We start from the raw sequence: 21,196 nt of genomic DNA on the forward strand, positions 1-21,196 counted from the left end.
AATGACTGTGGGTGTCACACCTGCTGTTACGCAATCCGTTCCTGTCATCTTCTGTTGCGACATCCCAAAGGTGAACCTTATGCTTGAGACAGAGGAATCTTGGTAACCATAAGGACGCCCTGTACAGACTTGTTGTCTGTCATGCTGGCAGGCTGTGCTCACTAAGAGGTAGACATGCCACTGTCCTTGTTAGTATCACTGTCACCTGTAGCTCATACCTTAATTATCAGGAGGCAAAATGCTGTACTGTATGCCTCACACCCACTCTCCCACATAATCAGCATTCTCTACTGGATTTCTACCACCCTGCCACCAAATTACCTCCTACCTCCTCTGTAGCTGCGTTTGCGTTGAGCAGGAACGGCCTCTATTACAAGCTAACCAGATGGCTGGAGCCTGGCGGTGGCACAGTGATCATTAACCTGCTGGGCTTGTCTCTAAGTGCACCTTGTCTCTTTTAATTCCACTCTCCCCTCTTGACTCCCAAATGTCAAAACTTCCCCAGACTCTCAAACTTTGAGGCCGTGGAGAGCTGAGAGCTGTCTTTACAGGTTAGTCAGTTCATGATGCCTGTCTGTTCAAACTCCATTAGGTGAACTTTTATGTGGACTCTACACATTTTATCTTTACTGCAGGTTGCATATAATGGGGCTCAAATCTGAGTTCACCAGTGGCAGAACTGTTAAAAAAAGCTGCTGTCAGACGACTTCACCTGCATGAAAAACAGTCATTCATCTGTTCCAGACAATGAAACCATGAAGGCTTTGCCCTCAGTCCAGAGTTTTAGAAACATCCATGTGGATCGGTGCTTTCATTCTCTATCATGGAGCTCAAATATATTACTTCTACAGCTCTGACTGCAGCAGTGAAATGTCTCTGTGCTCATTGCAGCTTTGCCGCTAATGAGAATGTAATGGGAAACAGTGCCATATTTAAGTTAAATGCACATTTGGTGCAGCTGAGTGTAGTCCAAAGTCTGCTTTTAAAATTGGTCCCAGTCTTACTGTATGTTTACAAATTCCCTAATTGCACATCAGAAAGATGATTGTATATTTAGCGATAGAGTTGACTCCATCCCAGACTTCAGACCCTGTTGTCCTTGTCTGTATGGATATGACTGCTCCACGTTATTATGATTAGTTACTAAGCATATCTGCTTAAATTGCACATCCTGCAGAAAGGCCATTGTTGCTTATTAAATATGCATGTGGTGAAACTGTACTGATGCAATCCTGTAAAACACAACACCGTGGGGCGGTGTGTTCCACACAGCAGTGTTTTGCGGCAATGGATAAGGGTGATTTCTGTCGAGCTGTGATACAGCAAAAATCCACTCCAAGCCACAGAAGTGACTGAAACTGCAACTTTTTTTAGAAAAAAAAAAAATTACAGTGTTGGAGAAAATTGAAAGCGAATGACACGGTAGGAATATAACTGGAGTATACGTGCTTTGCATCGGCTGGTGGTGACTGACAGTTCCATTGATTGTTAGTGATTTCAGATTGCTCTCAGTGATTTTGGTGAGTTCAGTTCCTCTGATGGAAAAAGGCGTGCCTCCTGGCAAAAAGGAAGGCAAGAGAGAGGGGGGGGAAATGGAGAACAGCGTGCACTGCAATGAAAACCAAAAAGGGAAAATTTATTGATAATAATACAGTAGCATTCATAAATTAATCGACAATATTTAAAAAAGTGTGTAGCATGTAGCAGCAGCCATGCAAAGGGCGAGGATATAGTGCTTTACAGAAAGAGAGAAAACACAATATAATATGATTTAAACACTGTCACTGTCAGGGTTGTCACATTCTCTTCACTGTCCACTGCCCACGCCTCCAGGTGAGCAGCGGCCACTTGTGACATTTTGCCAATCAAGACTTTGTTTTCCGGCGAGGTGACTTTCAAAGTGACTAATTAACAGGGAAATGAACTTGAGGCTCTGAGAAGAAAATGAAATAGCCAAATTGTTTTAGAGCTGTGTCAGCAGCGCTGAGGAAGTTGGCAAATTAAAGAAGTATTCAATGACACAAAAGGTGCAAGTCCCCATTGCTGCATTTACTCAGCATCCGTCTGGCAGCCCGTTGGATAAAAGTTTAGAGAAATGTCAAAGAGTTCCCGAAACCTGGAAGTAAGAACAAAAAGTAAGCATGCCAGCAGTTTTGGAAGTAGTTTTTAGCAAGTAAGAACCTCTCAGAGTTACAAATTGTTGTATCATAGCATTATATAATCGTATATTTTCCATTTATTTTATGACAGTGTCACTTTATGTCAAAAACACCTCTGCTGTCAGGGCTAGTGCTGCTCTTATAGCATTTCATACACCCCGCCTCCACTCAGAATTCACCTGTAGGCTATGAGTTTAAAGTCCCCCTGAGGAAAGTTATTGTCTGTTCCCATTCTCTGCTGTGCTGAGCTTGGTGTATTCTCGTGCAGAGTGACAAGGTTAAAGCCTACAGACCAGATTTTATGGTCATGGATGAGTGTTTTATTGCAGGTCTTGGATCCTCCTTTATTTGTGAAAAATAATTTGTTTAGAATCATGAAATATATGGAGCGAGGAATACGAGGTAATGATTTCCATCCCAAATGGAAATATGGATTTACTTTTGGAATAAACAACCACTTTGGCATTGTGCTAAAATAAGATTGAGCAGTAAAACTAAAGGCCCGAAAAGAGATGTTTAGTCAATTTCCACATAACGTTCGCATCTGATTATGATAATCCCCTCTTCCTCAGACCTACTCGGTTGTTCTTTCTTGTTTTGAAGTCACTGTGTGATCTGGCAACATCTGATCCTTTTGATATTGCGATGAGGAGTTGAGGAGAAAATAAGTCTTTTTTGATGAACTTGAGTTCATTATTTCACCGCAACAATGTCTGATCTGTATCGGCCTGATTTAAAGCAGAGAGAGGAATCTGACTCACACCTGCAGAAGGAAGGCAGAAAGAGTAAACAAGAGGGTGCAACTTGATTCTAGCTGAAGTTGGAAATAAACAGTCATATTTATTCATGATGACATCTGTGACACAATCCATATTCAACCAAGGTTGCCTGCATTTGGACCGGCTCTAAAACCCAGTCGCCGGGCCAGACTGGGCCCGTAATTGGCTGTTTTCATATACAGAGTGAAGCAGGCTGGGAATGATCCAGACACTCTGGCTGAGATAGGCGGGTTGGGGATTTTTTCTGCCTTAGGTATGATTCACAAAAGAACACAATAAAAACAACAACATTCATTATGTATCACTACGGAAATGACGTATGAGGACATACCTGGAGGGAGACGCAGACAGATGGAGGAGCTAAAGCCGACAGATGGACAAATGATGGGCAAACAAAATAGAGAGTGGCAAGTAAAATTTCCTCTGTATGTTCTGTCATCCATACACACAGACATGAATTTACACACTGACAGAAGAAACTGGAAAAGCAAACAGATCGCTTTATTTGTTATTCAAACATGTCTCAGAGGCAGGGGTAATCTAATTGGATGAATTAAACATCAGGGAGGCGGAGCGTAAGAAGCACAGGATTTCAGGCTACGTGACCTCTGACTGAACTACACTGAAAAATGTAGCTGTCAATCTGACTTTGATGGATATAAGACGAAGGAAACACAGGAGAAACCTGTGCAAGTGTGTCAGATGTTTTCCTGACATCTAAGTTCTATGTGCTGCTTTCATGACAGAAACTAAGTCTCTCTGTGAAGCAATTTCCTGGGTAAATTAGGAAGAGACATTGCGAGAGGCTACAGCCACACCAGCAGCTCTGTGAGTATTGTAAATATCGGACAAATTAAAATTGATTGTGGCTGTAAATGAAAATTCAGGGGATCATCAATGTTCTTAAAGAAAATGAGTGCCTGCAGTAAATTGCATAGTAATCCATCCAACAGTTGTTGAGGCATTTCACTCTAAGCCACAAATCAACCAGCTGCTGGCGCTGGAAGAAAAGTCATGAGATCAACAAAATCGTTGGCATTTATGCACATTCTTGTGAATTAGAACAAAACCTTTATTTTATTTATTAATTTATTTTTATTCTTCAATTAGTTTAGGAAAATATGTTTCAAAAGATCAAAGTCTTGACTATAAGACCTTGTAATGGGCCAAGCACCCAGTGATTTAATTTCTTCTTAAATAGCACACATAACAGATGCTGTTAGATCAAGGGGTGAGTTTTGTACACGAAAAACATTGTTGACTAACTGCGACAGACTGTGTTACCTTCTCCAGTCTGGCGCTCCGAACTGTAGTTGGGAGACACTGATTTTCTGTAGATTATCTTTACAACTTGGCTCGTTGTTGGTAACTAGCTCTAGGAGTCCGGACCAATTCTGCTTGAAAAATGAGGATGCAGAACTGACGTCCGTGCTGAAGCACATTTATTTCTCCTCTACAGCAGGAAAACATAACATTACACAACGCAGGGCCTTCTCACAGGGACTATGGTGTAACTGGAGCCTATCTAAACACTGTAAACATACTGTAAACACACTGCAACCACCCGTAGCATGGACAGTACTATGTTCACGGTGCATTCCCGTCCAGACACGCTATACGCTGCTTTACTTCCCACAACATCTACTACATCACACCCACACGGCCACCGTCTTAAAGCGAAGGGCTGGCCGATAACAACTGTGAATATGACAAGAAATGGTTTGTGACCGGGTTTAGCAACAGGTCAGTAGCCTACGTGCTCCGTTCTATTAAAACGGCCCGTTGGTTAAATGGCCTGTTCGGTTGGTATTCGGATAACTGGGGCTTTACTGGTATAATGCAATAGCACCACCTAGCGGTGAAACCCATGTACACGTTTACACAAAAAAAAATTAATCTAAATGTTCAGAGATTTTTGTAGACGACCTCACCCGTAGTAAGATCTGATGGAGTTGATGTCTCACGAACTGACAAAAAGTTACAGCAGTCGTCGGGAGTGGACATTTCATTTTTCAAAGTTGCTCAGAGTTCTTTTATTAGTCATCGAGTTACTCATTTTTAAACCACAATTCTTACATAGTTTTGATTTAGGAGGGCTACAGGGTGGACCTGTTATGGAGACACACGCATTAGCAACATTATTTAATGAATTCAGTGAACAATAAAAACCTTGCCAGTACTTGAGCAACATTCCCGCCTTTTTGAAAACCAGGAAGTGAGACAGCAGTCCTCGCCATATAGCTAACCTCTTTTAATGCCTCATTAAATGTTTCATGTAGAAATCTGACGGATTTGACAAAAATCTGGGACACATCTTGGAAGGCCCAACATTTTTATGAAAATATATATTAAAAAATTAATCAATTGTTGATTTAAGAAGGCTTTTAATGCATTTTTGAATGTCTGAAGCTGTGAATTCTTGTCTGGGATGAGGATATTTTCTGGCACAAGACAAGGTTATATGTTAAAGTCAAAATGAAAGTAGATCAAAATACCTTATAAACCATATTTATTTCATATAAATAAATCTCTTGGAAATCACGTTTTACTGTAGAAACAGAGGTAGTGTGTGGTTAAGTTATAATTTTTTTTTTTTTGGCAGGATATGATTTGTCTCAGTTCTCAAGAATGGGTGATACAGAACCTCCTAATATGACACAATAATCAAGATTAGCCAGTCAGCGTACATAACCCTCCAAGTTCAAAGGAGTCTAAAGCCCTCAGCAAGCCGCTAAGCTAAAACAAACTAAGCTAAACTAAGCTAACCTGCCAAATTTGCAGCGTCATAAATACATTCCTAAATACATAAAAATATTTTATATTTTTGCAGAAATAAAAACCTCCACTCTTACACTTGTGCTGACTGTTAGACAAAGAGTTAGATGACTAACAGCTGCATAGAAATGCAGACAAATTATGACACACTGCTAAGTCCAAAATGAATTACTGTTCACCTTTTAGGTCGCTATTATGTGGTTAGCCATTTTTTCCGAAATTTCCGAAATGCAATTCAATTGCATGGAATACTTGGAAGATACTTAATATTTCACAATGCATTGATTTATCTAGTGAATATCTACGCCCACAGTATTAAAGCTATACTACGTGCATTGTGAATTTTGGTAAAATGGCAACTAAAATGTAAACAGTTGTCAGCAGAAGCAACGAATGTTGTTGGTAACCATCAGTCACCCAGTCACGAAATATAGTCTTCTTAAATGAGCAGAGACCAGTGAGCATTACTTAGGAGAGGTGACATTAATACACCTCACAGAGGAATCATCTTGCAGGCGTGTGGATGTCACATAGCTGTGAAATCTTAGAAAATTGTGGTTTATTGTTGTTACAATATAATATTGTTTGCTTAGCTATCATAGGCTAATGTCAGCTGCCACTTGGTGCTGTTGTGACAGCAGTGGGCTGGAGGAATATGAACATTTACAATCCTCCAGTCCACTATTGTAATTAGTGTCTGAATTTACCACCTTTATTGTAGTGGGTTACAACTAATTTAGGACCTTTTATAGATTTCCATATATATATATATATATATATATATATATATATATATATACATAGGGAAATATGAATTAGGCTCATCCCTGACACAGCCACTGTAAATATGAGCTACTCGTAATTATGAGTCTGAGGTAATTTCCAATCACTATCCATTCTCCCAGTTAATAAAAAGAACTTTAAAGTTCAGCCTTTATCTGATTTAACTTGCCTATAAAATCCCCGACTTTTCTGAGAAGTGCAGTTGTCCCTGCAGATCCATCTATTAGTTTTGGCGATCTCAACAGAAAGCACTATATGTTCTGATAAAACTGTTTCCTGAGCAGAAAAGTAACCTGTTGTGGAGACCTGGATTCAAAGCGTTGCACAGCTACATGCTTTTTTTTTTCTTTTATTGTTTTTGCTTACTCTGATGATTTATAGTGAAGCATGTAAACTGAACAAGATCAATTGGACTAATTACTTGCAAAGAGAACATTGTCCCGCTGCAGTCACTGTGGGAATGAGAAAGGAAAATCTTTTTACAGACCGCAGTGACCCAGTGGAGAGGTTTAGCAGTGTAGCGGTACACATTTTCTGCTGGAGGGCACATGTCTGATTGGTTTAACATGACTACCTGGTCAGCTGTATTTTTAGTTTGTAAAGGACTTTATTTTACTTCAGTGATAGTTAGGAGTTACATAACTTTGTGAATGTGAAGGAAAGGATTGTCAGTGTACTTGAAACATGGCTGTTTGTTGGATGTTTCAAAATGGGATCAAAACTCACTGATCCACTAACATTTAACTTGAAAGAGAGGGAATATCTCTTTCTCTGCCTCAGCATCAGCTCATTTCAGCTGCCATATGCTCTCACTCCATCTCCTCACTATCTCCTCCATCTTCTTTTAAAGACTTATTTAAAAATCTGTCTGTGTATGAGATCTTCTGCCTCGCCTCCCCTGTCTATTTGCCTACATCTTCATTATGAGACGAAGCCTCGCTGTGTTCCTCCTCTCTTTACCAGGGGCTATTAGGGATTTCCCCTTTTATTTATTGATTAATACATCATCAAGTGGAGCTCCAGCCGCAGCCCAGGGAACAACAGAGAGTTTCCCCTGGTGTCTGCAGCCTTTCGTCCCGGCTGCCCACTTAAGATTCAGGACTCGCCTTGCCTTTTAGACAATGATTGCTATTATTCTTTTTTTTTTTTTTTTTCTTCTAGTCATTGCTGCTGGTGAGAAAGTGTCAGCATTTTCATTGTGGCTTATATGGGAGTTAAAGGGACAAACAAAAACTCCCAATTGTTAAATTTACCAGGCTCAAAAAATGTTGGTGATTTTTGGGCGCGGACATATCTGCAGCTTAACCTGTTTTATGGCCATATAAAAGGATTTTTAACCTCTTTTAGTAATAAAGCACCTTGCTTTTCCTTATCAAAGGCGCAGCGCTGTGAAACTGCTGGATGTAACATCAAAGCATGAAGTATTCCCCTAACCTACAAAATCAGTCTCACCACAAACAAGCAGGCAGAGAGAATGGGATCAGTGTGGCTGTGCAGGGAGGGAGGAAGAGTGGAGAAGAGAGGAGGCAAGAGGGGAGAGCAGAGAAAAGAAAGTGGAGCTTTGTAGGAGAAGCTTTGTGAAGCTTTTTCCTCCCTCGCTGTCAGGCCACAGAACATTAAAGTGGAGGAGAGGAATTTGCATTCTCTAAATCGCTTCTTTCTCTCTCTCCAGAGCTCACATGCTGACCGTCATGCACGTGTACCCGCATACGCATGCTCACTCGCACATACTTTAAGTCAATGAGGGTTTACTGCCATCCAAAACATTCTGCTAAAGCAAATGGAGTAACAGCAAAATGTACATAAATGAATACAATAGACACTCACATACAGGGTCAATTACTCCCCAGTAAAATGAAACAGCGCCACAAACTACAGCCCATAAAGTTGAATCCACACCTCCCTAAAGCAGTTTCAACAAAAACCAAACACTATAACCTTCATGAGAGCAGGATTACATATAATCCTGGGCTGCTGTATGGCATTAGTTGTATCTAATAAACTGAGAACCAAGTGTTTTCTGGAAGGACTCATACTTTCACTTGATACCAGTACAGCTCTCTGCCTTGTTCAGTAGTGTTGTTTCTCAAGCGAGATTCTTTGGATGTGAGTGGATGAATGTTGGAGATATCGGCCGTAGAGATGTCAGTCTTCTCTCCAGTATGATGGAACTAGATGGCACTCGGCTTGTGGTGCTCTAAATGCTAAAAAAAAATACATTTGAGAAACTCAACAGCAATGCCTCTTTCCAGAAATAATGACCTGGGGTCTCATTTATAAACATTGGGTACGCACAAAACGAGGCCTGAGAGTGGTGTACGCCATTTCCCACGCGAAAGTTGTGATCTATAAAAGCAGACTTGATGGGAGAAACTTTGACTCACGCTTCCAAACATTTTGGAGACGAGAAATTGGCGATGCAGGTGGTGAGGTGGAAGCCTGATTGTAGACATTGTCGATATTTTTGGCACATGCAATTTTTGGCTTCTGTCTGTACGTACATTTCCAGTATGGAATCTACACACTGTTTTTACATGAGACCCCTGGTTACTCTATTTTCTGTCTACTGAACTACACCCATCAACTGTATGGCCACGCAGAAGGAAGTGTGCATCTACTAATGGAGGAAATATCTTATGCTTATCACAGCATGAGATGTAAACACTATGGCCTCTAGTTTCCCGGCGTGGCGCAGGGTGGGGAACCCCGCGCAGAGCTAGCTTTGAGCAGCGCAACCCAAGGCGCGCTCAGTTTGGTAGTTTGGCAGTCCGAGGTGTGCTGAGATGGGTGTGGCGGCGCAGCAGGGGGAGGTGTCGACAGATGCAGCTTGGCGCAGTGACAGTTTTGTGCCAAAGGTGCGCTAAAAGCTCACCAGCTGAAACCAGGTCTACTGTCAGCACAGGCGGAGCGTAGCCAGTGTAAGTGGAAGCTTGGCTGACCGGCAGACAGTGCGCACATGTCACCAAAACCTCACAGGCAGGTTTCCAAAATGTCAGGCACATTAACGATGCAATAAATAGCCACAAAAACCACTATTCAATGCAACTATCTGCAATCAGCACATAAATGTATCTCTATATCGACTGTCCCGTCACATCTGATGTCAGATCAAAGGGGATTGGCACGTTTGGCACGCGTAATGGAAACCCGTGGACATCAGCTCACAGTTCCGTATATTCGGACACTGCGAGCTTGGACCTCCCGGACCAAAACATCAGTTTCCTCCTGGGAGAAGTTTGGCCGTCTGACGCTGCTGCTCTCTTCTGCCATGGCGAATTGAGTAAACTCTCATTACACCTTCACGCGATGCATTTAAGGGCGAGGAGAGGGGCTCATTTGATTGGTGTGATGTGTGTAAAACCCACTCCACGCCTTCTCTCCTCCCTCTTTCCGACTTGTGCAGGTAGGAGGGACGGAGGTGGGAAAGAGGAGTAGCTGCGCCAGGCGCACGGTGTGCCAAACTTGCAAAATCCGCCTGGCCACACCCAGTTGGCGAAGCGTAGGTGCGCTGCGCCTCTGCCTCGCCTGGTCTGCGAAACTAGAGGCCGAATAGTTTCCTCCTCGGCTAAGCTATAACGTTGGCTAGCTCAGTGGTGCTAGGGGAGCTAGCAGAACATGCACGCTTTCTTCTGCTCAGGGATACATTTGAGATACAGTTATAAACATTAAGTTAGCTAAAAAGAAAGTAGTTCTGACATGAAACTGCTCACAACAAGGTCTGTGGATTATGTTGAGTACCTGGGTCACAATTTCTGGAACATGACATTGCTGTTGAGGGTTTTTTTGTTTTGTTTTTGATGCTGTGAGCACCACAAGTCGGGTGCCATCCAGTTCTATTATATTCGAGAGAAGGCAGACATCATTGTTAGCAATACCTTCAACACTCAGCAACTCACAGCAAAGAAATCTAGATTATTAAATAGCACTACAGGCACAATTAAAATAGATGTAGTTTTGATTTTGAAGTGAACTGTCTCTGTAAAAGGTGCAAAACACCTCAGGGTCAAAAACCTGAAAACGCTGAGAGTTAAATATTACAATATTTAGAGTTCCAGATTCCAAACGTACCAACCTCTCTACGTTTCACAACACTTCATTAAAATACATACTTTGTGATCGGATACTTGCTTTACTCTTTGTGTTTGATCGCCTGAAAACCTTTGACATTTGCACATCAAGGGTGTGAGATGCAAGTAAAAGCATTTAAATATGCAACACTGTAGACTTGAGACTTGAACTTGAGTCGGACTCAAATCAGAGAAATGCTAATTTGAGACTTGACTTACTCGAGACTTGAAAGCAGGCAAGGAAGGGGTAGACTTTGTACATGCTGCGGTGAGCCTGTGGAAATGTAGGCTGTAAGGAGGAGTGCAACTGTTATAATCATCCAGAAGGTGCATGTTTTCTGCTGGCAAGGACAAGTGTGATCAGCTGAAAGCAACCGAAACCACAAATTCTCGTACAGACGCAACAAAACACAGCAGGTTGTTTGTCAGTGCCTTCCAAAGAAACTCATATGACCAAAAAAGAAATGCATTTTGTAGTCTGCCATCCCTGTGTCTGTCACATGAACTTACACAGTACCTGGATGAATAGATGAGTGGAAGTGTATTCATAATCATGTACACACACACACACACACACTTATGTCAGATGCAAACAAGGACCTGAAAATGTCAAACATGATTGCAAAAGGACAAAACAAATCTGAGCAGATTTCCTGAACTAATTATGCAAAACATTATTATTTCTTTTTTCAAAAGGTTCAGTATGTTACTTTCAAAAAAAAAAAAAAATCCGTGTTATCAGTGACACCTCTCTCTGGGGCTGTCAAGTGAACTGCAGTCAGCATCCTGTTGCTTGTGCTCCAGTAAGTACAGTCTGCATCCGTGAGCGAGCACCTGGCTTTGCATCGGCCAAAATAGTGACAAGCACTGACTGTGATTGACCATCATCCTGTTGATAGAAGGCTGGAAAATAAATGTCAGTCATAAGTATAAAGTTACCTTCTGCAATGTTCCTACATTTCATATGGACCATTGGCTCCATGATACAGGTTATGGTTAGCTCATTGGCTGCTCCAGCACTGGGAGTCGAGAGGGCAGTTTGTGATTAGACTGCTGGCGCTTGGGTGCTTGGTCTTGCTCTGGCTGAGTTTGAGTTGCTACATGGCACAGAGTGAAGGTCCCCGCTGCTGCTCCTATAACAGAAACACAGCATGCGAGTGTTGTAGTGGGAGCCAGTCAATTGCTGACGTTAGTGGGCTCCGTTTCTTAGCTTAGTTCAGCCTATTCTCATTCCCGAGTCATCGAATACTGCAGCTGTGTCAATGATTTCGGCCTCAGATACCAATGCAAAAAGGCACCTTTTGTCACTGTGTGACACGCCGCCAGGCGGTCTCAGTTTATACTGCCACTGGACGGCATCAACATGAAATGCCGCCAGTAAAAATGCAATATAAGGAGCTGGAAAGTCACGAACAGGTGGGCAGGAGGGGAAGTGGATTGGTCCAGCAAACCACGGACTTTGACCTGGGAGTTCACTGTTTGCTTCCCACGTGAATGTTGATCCAAGGTTTCTTAGGTTTGTTTCTAAACCTAACCATGTGCTTTAGTTGCGCAAGGAAATAAACGTAAATATGCTGTGTTTGACCAATGAATGAGCAGAAGCTGTACATTTCCTGTGAAAATGGAAGTGTATTTTGAAAAGACGCAATGCGCGTTAAAAGCCTAAATGGACATGGCATCCCAGAACGTCAGCAGAAGCAGAAGGATACCTAGCGTGTTTTATTTAGATGCAAAAAGGACAGACAAAACGGTGAGATTTGACAAGTTGGGATGAGAACACGTTGTAATGTTAGGTACTCTTGCACACTGCTGGTACTGTAGCGAGGCTGAGGGAAGGCAAGACCCTCTGGAACACACATAACTTCACATTATTTAGATTTTCTCAGAAAATTCGGCTCATGTCCTTCACAGAGAAGTGAGTTTACAGGCTGTTAGAGGCAACTGAGAAAGTTAAGAAAACTCAGTTTTTAAGTTACGTTACAATCTCTTCACACACTGGCAATAAAATACATTAATACTGGTAAAAAGCTCCACATAGAACAGAGGTCTGCATTATTCCATCCAGCCATGAAGAGAAAGTAGCCTGGCAATGGATTCACACACATGGTCCAGTACAGACTTGCTGTATGACTCTGTGTGATACACTTTGCTTCACACAATGCACACATGAAGAAGGGCAGGGCCCAGACTGCTGGAGAAGGAGGGGTCGTCATGACAACACAACACTCTTAGGCAAGTCCCGCCTCTTTAAACTTCATACCAGCAGCCAGCACATGTGTCTGTGGTTCTAAATCTGGCAGGAAGGCAGGGCTGTTACTCAGAGAGACAGAGGGCTGGAGCTACAAGAGTGTCCACAGCAGAGCCTTCAAAAAAAAAAAAAAAAAAAAAAAGGAAAAAGAAAGAGGGAGACAGCCGGGTCACAGGAGTCCACCAAGCGTCCAGGAAACAGCTCACAGCTCAGGGACTCGGCCAAAAGAGGCGGGGAGCAGTTTGTTATTGGAAAAGCTGACAAGAGAGCAAGGCAGCGGGGAGGGGAGAGAAAGAGAGGTGGCTGTCTGACTTTGACTTTGGTCAGTGAAGGCCTCATGCAGCTTCTTAGCAGCAACTCAATCCCATTTTTATCTGCCTGACACACCTCGGCTCAAAGCAAAGCTCACCAGGAGCCCAGAACTGAGGGGAAGTAAAGAGAGGAATAAAGAGGAAACAGGAAGGAAAAGAGAGAACGCAGAGGAAGCATGGTAAGTTTAGTTTCACTGTCTTGTTTGGACTGCTTGTTGGTGTGACTGTTGTGGGCGGGGAGGTGGGCAGAGCTTTGAGTGCTGCTACTTCATTCCTTCAAAAAGTGGACCAAATTAAAGCTGCGGTTTCTCATTTTTCAGTTTGCTGTTTGCTTGTTTCTCTTGGCAGAATTTTTTTTTCGAGTTTTTTCCCCCAGTTTGTGCTCACTGGCCCGGGAAAAAAAAACATTATAACCACTTTACAAATGCAGAGCCCCCGAGACTGAAGCTGTTAAATTAATTTATTTGTTGTGAACCGAGAAGTTGGGAAGAAATGAAGCTCGGGAACTTTATTTTCTCTTTCTTTCAGAAATGAAATTGCAAGAAAAGTGATTTCCAAGGCTGCTTGCACTAAATCTCACCCCCTTTCTACTATCTTTGTGTATAGAGACAGGGAGGAGAGGGGCGGGTGGGCTCCCTGCCCTACTTCCCCATATCAGTCCCGGCAACACATTTGGTTTCAATTACTTTGTTCCTCTGGGGAACAAGCTGCTATAAATAAGTAACAAGAAGCTGAGTGTGGACGGACTGCAGCCTACTGTCGGGGGTTCGACTGTAGAGGAGGAGGAGGCGCATGCCTTAACACTGACTCTGGGTCTGCTGTGGGTGGGAGGGATGAGCGGCTGGCTCAGTTGTGGTGAAGGGGCGTGTGTGTTTTGGAGAGAGGAGGTCTCGTTCAGCTCCAGTCTCTGTGTAGTTCAGTAGGTAAAATTGATTCTTGTTTGTAAATCTATTGGGATAAGTTCAGTGTTTCAAGTTTGTTGGATTATGTCTCAAGTGTATACCGGCCAATACTTTTTAAGACATAACTTAACTCGAATCTCAACGAGTTTATCCGCAGTCTCTTTCCTCAGTATCGAAGTCAAAGTTCTCAACTCCTAACTTTTGTGACTTCCATCAGGTCATTACTGTCAGCATGCTTTGGCTTGTGCACCCACCTCCTGCTCTAATAGCTTACAAAAAACGTGATCTAGAGTTCAATTACTTCTTTTATAATTGCACTAGTGTGAGCTTGTTTATATCCAGACAGAAAGCCAATGAGTCATGCCGTTTCCAGAAGACTTTTCAAACCCAAAATTGCTGCCTCAGGTTTCGCAAAGGTCTCATTATCCCAATTTTGTTGACGAGATTTTTTCTGCAGACCTCCTTGAGCGTGACGAGACAGAAAGCCTGGCTGCGCTTGATTACGTTAACTGAGATGTTACACATTTGCCCTTTTGCTGTGAACGGGCATGGACGTGAAAGTTACAAATCAGACTGTCAGACTTTCCTTTGTTGTTCTTTGTTGTTTGGGTGAAACACAAAGCTAATGCTAACTGGAGTAGAGTATTTGTGGTAATTAAAGTTAGAAATTAAAGAAATTAGCAGCAACTACGGTGTCTTACTGACAACCAGCAGCCGTTTTGAGTCTCGTTTTGACTCCATTTGTCTGAAGCAGCCTCCACCACCAGCAAACCCCCGAGTCCACTCCCTCCCACTGTGACTCTGACATGTAACACAGCCCACCTGCTTCAGGACACGCAGCAGCTGTCGCTCCACACACAGTTATATTAGGAACCAAGTCAGAGCTCCAAATATCCGCTGACCTTCCAGCCCCGGCTCTCTGTCTCCGTCTCTTTATGGTTCTTTTTACTGTCTGCCTTCATGTAGCTTCCAACTGTCTTCTGTTACCTCTTCCCAAAGACAGATAGAAACAGGCAGTCCAATCTGCACTCACTCAGATAGAGTATAGACATATTTACAAGCACTGTTTTTGGCAACTGTTGAGATACACAGAAACATGAGCCCTACAGGAAGTGAAACCCTAAACTTTTCTACTGAAATAGTAAATCACATATCAGTGAAGTCTGTCGTCAGCTCAGTGTTCCAGATTTTGTCCAACAACAAAAAAAAAGCACTGATCAAAATTTAACAAAAGTATTTATTAAATAAAGACTGAAGAAGGAATGGGGTGTGAGTATCAGTAGTGTGTGTAAGGGTGTGAGTGCTGTGAACAATGTATGGTGTGTGTTGTATGTGCGACAACAAAAGCTAACAAAAGCAAAAAGAGGAACAAAGGTCTGCTGTGGTGGAAAGTCAAAGAGAGAGTGGCGTCCGGGTAGGTGGGTCCATTTATCCTGCAGGTGCACCAGCCAGGTGCACCTGGTTGGCAGTCAGGCACCAATTAGTCCTGCAACAGAGAGCACAACCAGTACACAGGAAACAGGGCCACAAGGCCACAAGGCCGTAACACCTTCCCCAAATCCAACAGATGTTTGCTGCTGCAAAAAAAATATGCTTATTAGCATACTTCACAGTAAAGAAGACGAAGAAAATGCTTTTAAAAATAGAGTAAGGAGAAAATGAGAAGAATTCCCAGATGAGATGCTGATTGAGTGCTGAAAACACTTAATAATTAAACCTCAGTCATCTGTACCACAGACTGAGTGCTGACGACAGTTTTAACTTGAGTTTTTCTACATTTTTAGCTGTGTGGTTCTAGAAGAGGTCATGTGGTGTGTTGGTCCACCATTTGTGTCTACTACTTCTCAACATCTATTGGATGGATTGCCAATTTTGTACAGACTTATGCTGACTCTTGTGATCACGTAACTTTTCCTTTGTTGCCACTATGAGGTGAACTTTCTTAGCCTTTAGTTTTTTGTTTTTTTTTTTGCTTTATACTGTATGAAAAACAACTTCTTCAGTTTATTAAGTCCCTGGAGATCTGAAGGCAGCAGGACAGATATGTTAATATATCTCCAGCCTCTGATCTGAGAGGAGGACGCCAGAGCCAGCCGTCCACTGTGACCTGTTGCCTTCAATAAATGACACCAGACTGCTACAAAATAACGACACACACACACACACACACACACCTCTACACACACCAGACTGGTCGATTATAGCTAGGTATAATGTTTATTTCTTGGGAGAGAAGTTGGATTTCCAAAGCTCATTAACCCTGTGCAGCATAGCCCCTGTTTCCAATTTAAGAATAAAAAATCATCAGTTAATGTTTTATTCTTGAAATGCATTATGCAAGTACTGCTGATGTAATGATGTAACACTTATAATAAGAAAAACTGTATAATTATGATGAAAGTAGTGTTGGTTTGTGTGCGATCATATAAATGGCTTCAAATACTGTATGTTATTTTGTTTTATTTCTGTCGATATCATAACTGTTAAAAAAAAGGGTTGGGGGTAATAATAGGGCCCTTGGTTATCCTACTGTTAACAAGAGACAGATGAATTTACCTATTTTGGGGCTGCCGGCTAAAAGTCGAATATTCAAACTCAAATTAGAGATTTCTTTTTCCCAGAACAGAGTCAGCACACTTCTCGTTCAGGCTGCTCTGTGGTGTAAAAATCATTACACTAAGTCGTACCGTCTACTTCATGAAGACGTCTGTGACAGGTACAGCTGTCCAGAGGAAGTGTGGCTTCACGCTAACATTATCTTCCGTCTTCTGCTTCCCAGCAACTTAATACGATACAGTCTCTGGCTATTGTTTAATATCTAGTGTCGGCACAAAATATCATTGCACATCTGCTGTTAGCATTGTTAGCACGCATTAGCTTAGAGGGCTAACTTGGCTTGTTTGCTATGTTGTGTGAAACCCACAAACACCCTAAATGTCCCGTTGACACCTGAAATGAAAAGTAGAATTTGTGTATTGAACAGCCAGATCCGACTGACAAAATATGCAGGCAGCAGCTATGACGACTGCAGGCATCATTTCAACTTTAATTTGTTGCTACTTCCATGTAAGTTTTTAACATTGGTTCATGTCAGAGAGTTGTCTGTGTCTTGGTAACCCTGCATTGTTTTCACCCACTGAGCTTCTCAGGAGACCATTTCAGTATTACTAAAGTCATCAGAGTCTCTCCTCTGAGAGCTGTGTGATTGATCCTTTCCGACACATCTTTTGCAGCTACAGTTTGCCCCATTGGAGCCACACTTCAAAGATGAGCCTTTTTTCCTCTGAACAGCAAGGAGGGAGACAGAGTTCATTATTAGCATTCCTAAAATGTTCTTCTTAATTTTTATTATTGCAGAGGGCTGGGCAATATGGAGAAAATCAAATATCACAATAGTTTCTCAGATGATATCTAGTCTCATATGACACCATCGATACAATATCCATATAATGCTCAGCCCTATTATTACTATAAAACTGCTTGATTTTGAGAGTTGTTAAATGCTATGCAAAAACTATGGTACTTTTGAGAGAGCAAAGGAGTGTGAGACCAGGAAAAAGAGAGCAGAACGTTAACGGAATCAGTCTTTTTTTAGCATCCACAGTAGAACTACCAACAACGCAACCTCAGCAACATGTTGCTTACAGTCAAAACTGAGACGTTTTTAAAAGGAAACTTGAGCAAGACTCTTTTCCACTTTGGAAACATATTTAGGCTACCACACCAGGGGCTTAAACAATGTACGCACCAAAAACGTGTACGCCTTTTTCCCACACATAAACTGGTATTTATAAAAGAATAATGTGCGGTGAGAATGTGCAAACCTCACGCATTCTTCAGACCAGGCCTACACACAGCTTCAGCTGATGTGAATAAGGAGCAGAGTAAATATAAGCTGAGACATGGATAATATTGTTTTAGTTTGTTGGCCAAATTCATTGATTGTGTTATTATTTTTGCAGGCTGCACAGCACTCAAGATCATTTGAAATTACTTAAGAGTGATAAACGTCATCATTTTTATTTACATTCATCTCCCTTTGAAGCATTTTGAAAAGGCAGTTTCCACATGAACCCTTTGAATGAATCATAGTTCATCCCTCTAATAATGATGAGAGAGATTAAACCGCGATGATGGTTTGCAGAAAAGTGATGAATTAGTATTACGGATGCTACAAATATCCACAGCAGTGCGTAATGACAGCTGCTCTGGCACAGTTGGGGAACCTCAACGATGTGACACAGTGGGGGAAATTGCATTTTCTTTACTGTATCTCTCAGTGACAGGTCTAATGATTGGTGGAGGGGCACAAGTATTGATATGGAAACAAAGGACGGGCGTCCATTTATGTCGAACTGTGGGTTTGCAATTGAGGCTCGTGCCTTTGCGCCCATTGCCATGATGATCAAGATTATAAAACAGAATCAGGTGTATGCAGAGCTTTATAAATCTGATGTTAAGACTGCATATGCATATTTCTTTCTTCCTGCGTACACAGAGTTTTATGCATCTGGCCCCAGCTGTGTTGCATAGTGTGGATGTGCCACATAGACAGAAGGCGCAGTAAAAGCTTGACTGTGCCAGTTCTTTGGGCAAAATCTACAAATTTGCTGCTTTTCAGAGACAACACAGTGGTTTGTCTTTGATGCACATCTGGCGCGGACTCACAGAAACTGTTGGAAGACGTGAGTGTATGCTGCTTGTTTTCCATCCCTCACACTCACAGTAACCCCTCATTTAATTTCCACATGTCCAGATGTGCAACAAAAATGTTTCAAATTTGACCAGAACACCAGATTCCTATCTAAATGAGTACTGTAATTTATCAGTTAGTGTTACAGCTTTATAATGAATGTAAGTAGGTAGACATGATATTATAAGTGTCAGGCCTAAAAGGCTCAAACAACGGTGGCAAAGATTTGTAATTCTCTGTTCATGACTGGTTTCTACAGGGTCCAGCAGGTAGATCTTTGTTTAGTGTTTGTACACAGTTTGTACCCCCACATGCTACTGGTGTTCATACAGTATGCAGGCTGCTGGATGAGCACACTGGCTCCTTTTTTATTCCGCTTCATATCATATTCAGAAGTCATTATACTGGTAATGAAGCTGGTATTAACTCTAACACATGTAGAGTTGTTACTGCAATCTGTTGTGATGACTTCTGCTAGCTTCTGTAGAATTAGTCAGCTGTGTAAAGTGCATTTGCTCCGAGTTTCATTTGAGTATAGCTTTCACAGGATATTTGTAGATTAGAAACGACTAACTTTGATTTCAGTTTGTTTCCGCAAACACCGAGCCAAACCGCATCACACCTGTCTGCAGAGGCATTACAGTGCCTCTGACGATGAAACAGATCCAGTGTGACTCTGATCAAGGACACTGCTCATCTTCAGAGCAGCTTTTAAGCAATATGGCTGCCCGTACGCAGCACTGTACAGCTGGCAACATGCTTCTAGGACTCATAGTTCAGCTTTCTGCGACCATAAAACCACCCAAGTCTGGAAAATTGTGAAGAATGACTCATCAGACCTTTTCATTTCTGTGCCACAGAGAATTACATAACATCTTTGCTTGTTGATATTGAACAAAAGCAGCATGGCAGAGTTGCCACACACTGGCAGTGTCAAAGTGTCCTGAGGTGCTGATGCAACTTCTGATTGCAAATTGATTGTTAATGAGTTAGCCAAAACAACTTCCTAAGGTATTATGTTAAAGTGGATGTTCTGCAGGCATATACCTCCGCTTAGTTAACGCAGCTTTAAAGGAGTTTGGACATTTTGGGAAATACTGTTGTTTACATTCTTGACGAGAAGATTAATACTACTCTCATGTCTGTACGGTATATGAAGCTACCATGTGTGCCAGACCTTGTCTTTACCCTGCAGACATAAGAGTGATCAGTCTTAATGCATTCCCGAACTTGAAAAACATCTGCAGAGCCTTTGGGACCCTTTTAACATCCGTGTGCTGTCCTCTCCATCTTTACAAGTGCGATGGTACATTTATAACAGATTAGGGTGTGTGTCCACTAGGGCTGTATACTCCTGGTCGATTATTTGGTCGATGTGCTTCCGTCCGAACAAATTCTCATTGGTTGAATAATCTGAGAAAAGTGCTACATCAACAGTTTTCCAGGATTAATCCATTATTTCCTGCGGCGGGGGGACAGGCTAAGTTACCTGGGCCCGTATTCACAAAGAATCCTAAGGCTAAAAGCAGCTCTTAGTGACGTCATTCTAAGAAAAATCTTAGAATTCCTCAAATTCTAAGATTTTTCTTAGAATTTTCCCTTCGTAAAATAAAAGTTATTCACAAAGCATCTTAGGCCTTAAGAGAGCTCCTAAGGTGAAAAACTGTTAAGAGGAGGGAGGAGGACTTTTAAGAAGCCTAAGAGTGTCTTAAACAGAGAAGATGGCGGAAAGACAGAGAGGAAGGAGAGATATTCTCCGTATATTGAACGACAGTGATTTAATAAGACGCTACCGGCTTGATCTTGCAGGGATAATGTTTGTGGTTGACCTCATCAGGAATGAGCTTACTTTTCCCACCCAGCGTAGTAACGCAATAACGCCCGCTTTGGATTGCAGCACGTACCAGCGCTTCTCACACTCATCGCTTGTGCGTAAAAGGAGAGGGAACGACGCATTGATTTGTCGGGCAATGCGCTCCCAAGTCTGCCTCTTCCCTTGTGCCGTGATCCCAGGACCGAATTTCCCTCTTAAAACTCTGTTGTTCTCCTCCATAAGCTGTGCCAACAGCAGACAATGCTCTTCTGTCCAGTTCGGCTTTCTCGTTCTTTTTTTCTCCATTTCATTCGTTGTTTTGGTCATTCTGCCAAATCACACCGCTTTTTACAAGGAGGCCAGCAATCACAGTAATTGCTGACAGCTGAGTCTGCGTCCACCATTAATATCAAATAGATTAAGTAGTAAAATTACCAGCATGGTGAGTAAACATAACAATAAGCAAATCAATAGGCTATAATAATCGGCATGTGAATGAGGTACGTTCAAACATTCTGAAGCTGTGTAACAATTAATTTTGCTGAGTTTCATCATCATGACATAAAATTATTTTCGCGATTACACATTTCTTAATACAGTCTAAGTTCTGTGATCGGTTGATTTCACTGTCCATTCATTACTAGGAGCGCATTTGTTTTTCTTTCT

The 21,196-nt window shown here is 42.0% G+C and overlaps 1 protein-coding gene across 3 annotated transcripts in view; it reads left to right on the forward strand.

The window, feature by feature from the left end:
• sgcd (sarcoglycan, delta (dystrophin-associated glycoprotein)) overlaps positions 1 to 21,196 on the forward strand; it is a 472,390-nt gene that overhangs the window by 214,883 nt on the left and 236,311 nt on the right. The window contains exon 1 of one of the 3 annotated variants that reach the window (XM_033634692.2): positions 12,845 to 13,301. The exons of the other annotated variants lie outside the window; for them this stretch is intronic. Coding sequence (XP_033490583.1) covers positions 13,299 to 13,301 — 3 coding nt within the window. The 5' untranslated portion in view covers positions 12,845 to 13,298. Of the gene's footprint in view, positions 1 to 12,844; positions 13,302 to 21,196 lie in introns of those variants that run through there. 3 annotated transcript variants of the gene reach the window in all.

This window comes from Epinephelus lanceolatus, chromosome 11 (assembly GCF_041903045.1).
Source record: "Epinephelus lanceolatus isolate andai-2023 chromosome 11, ASM4190304v1, whole genome shotgun sequence".
NCBI lineage: Eukaryota > Metazoa > Chordata > Actinopteri > Perciformes > Serranidae > Epinephelus > Epinephelus lanceolatus.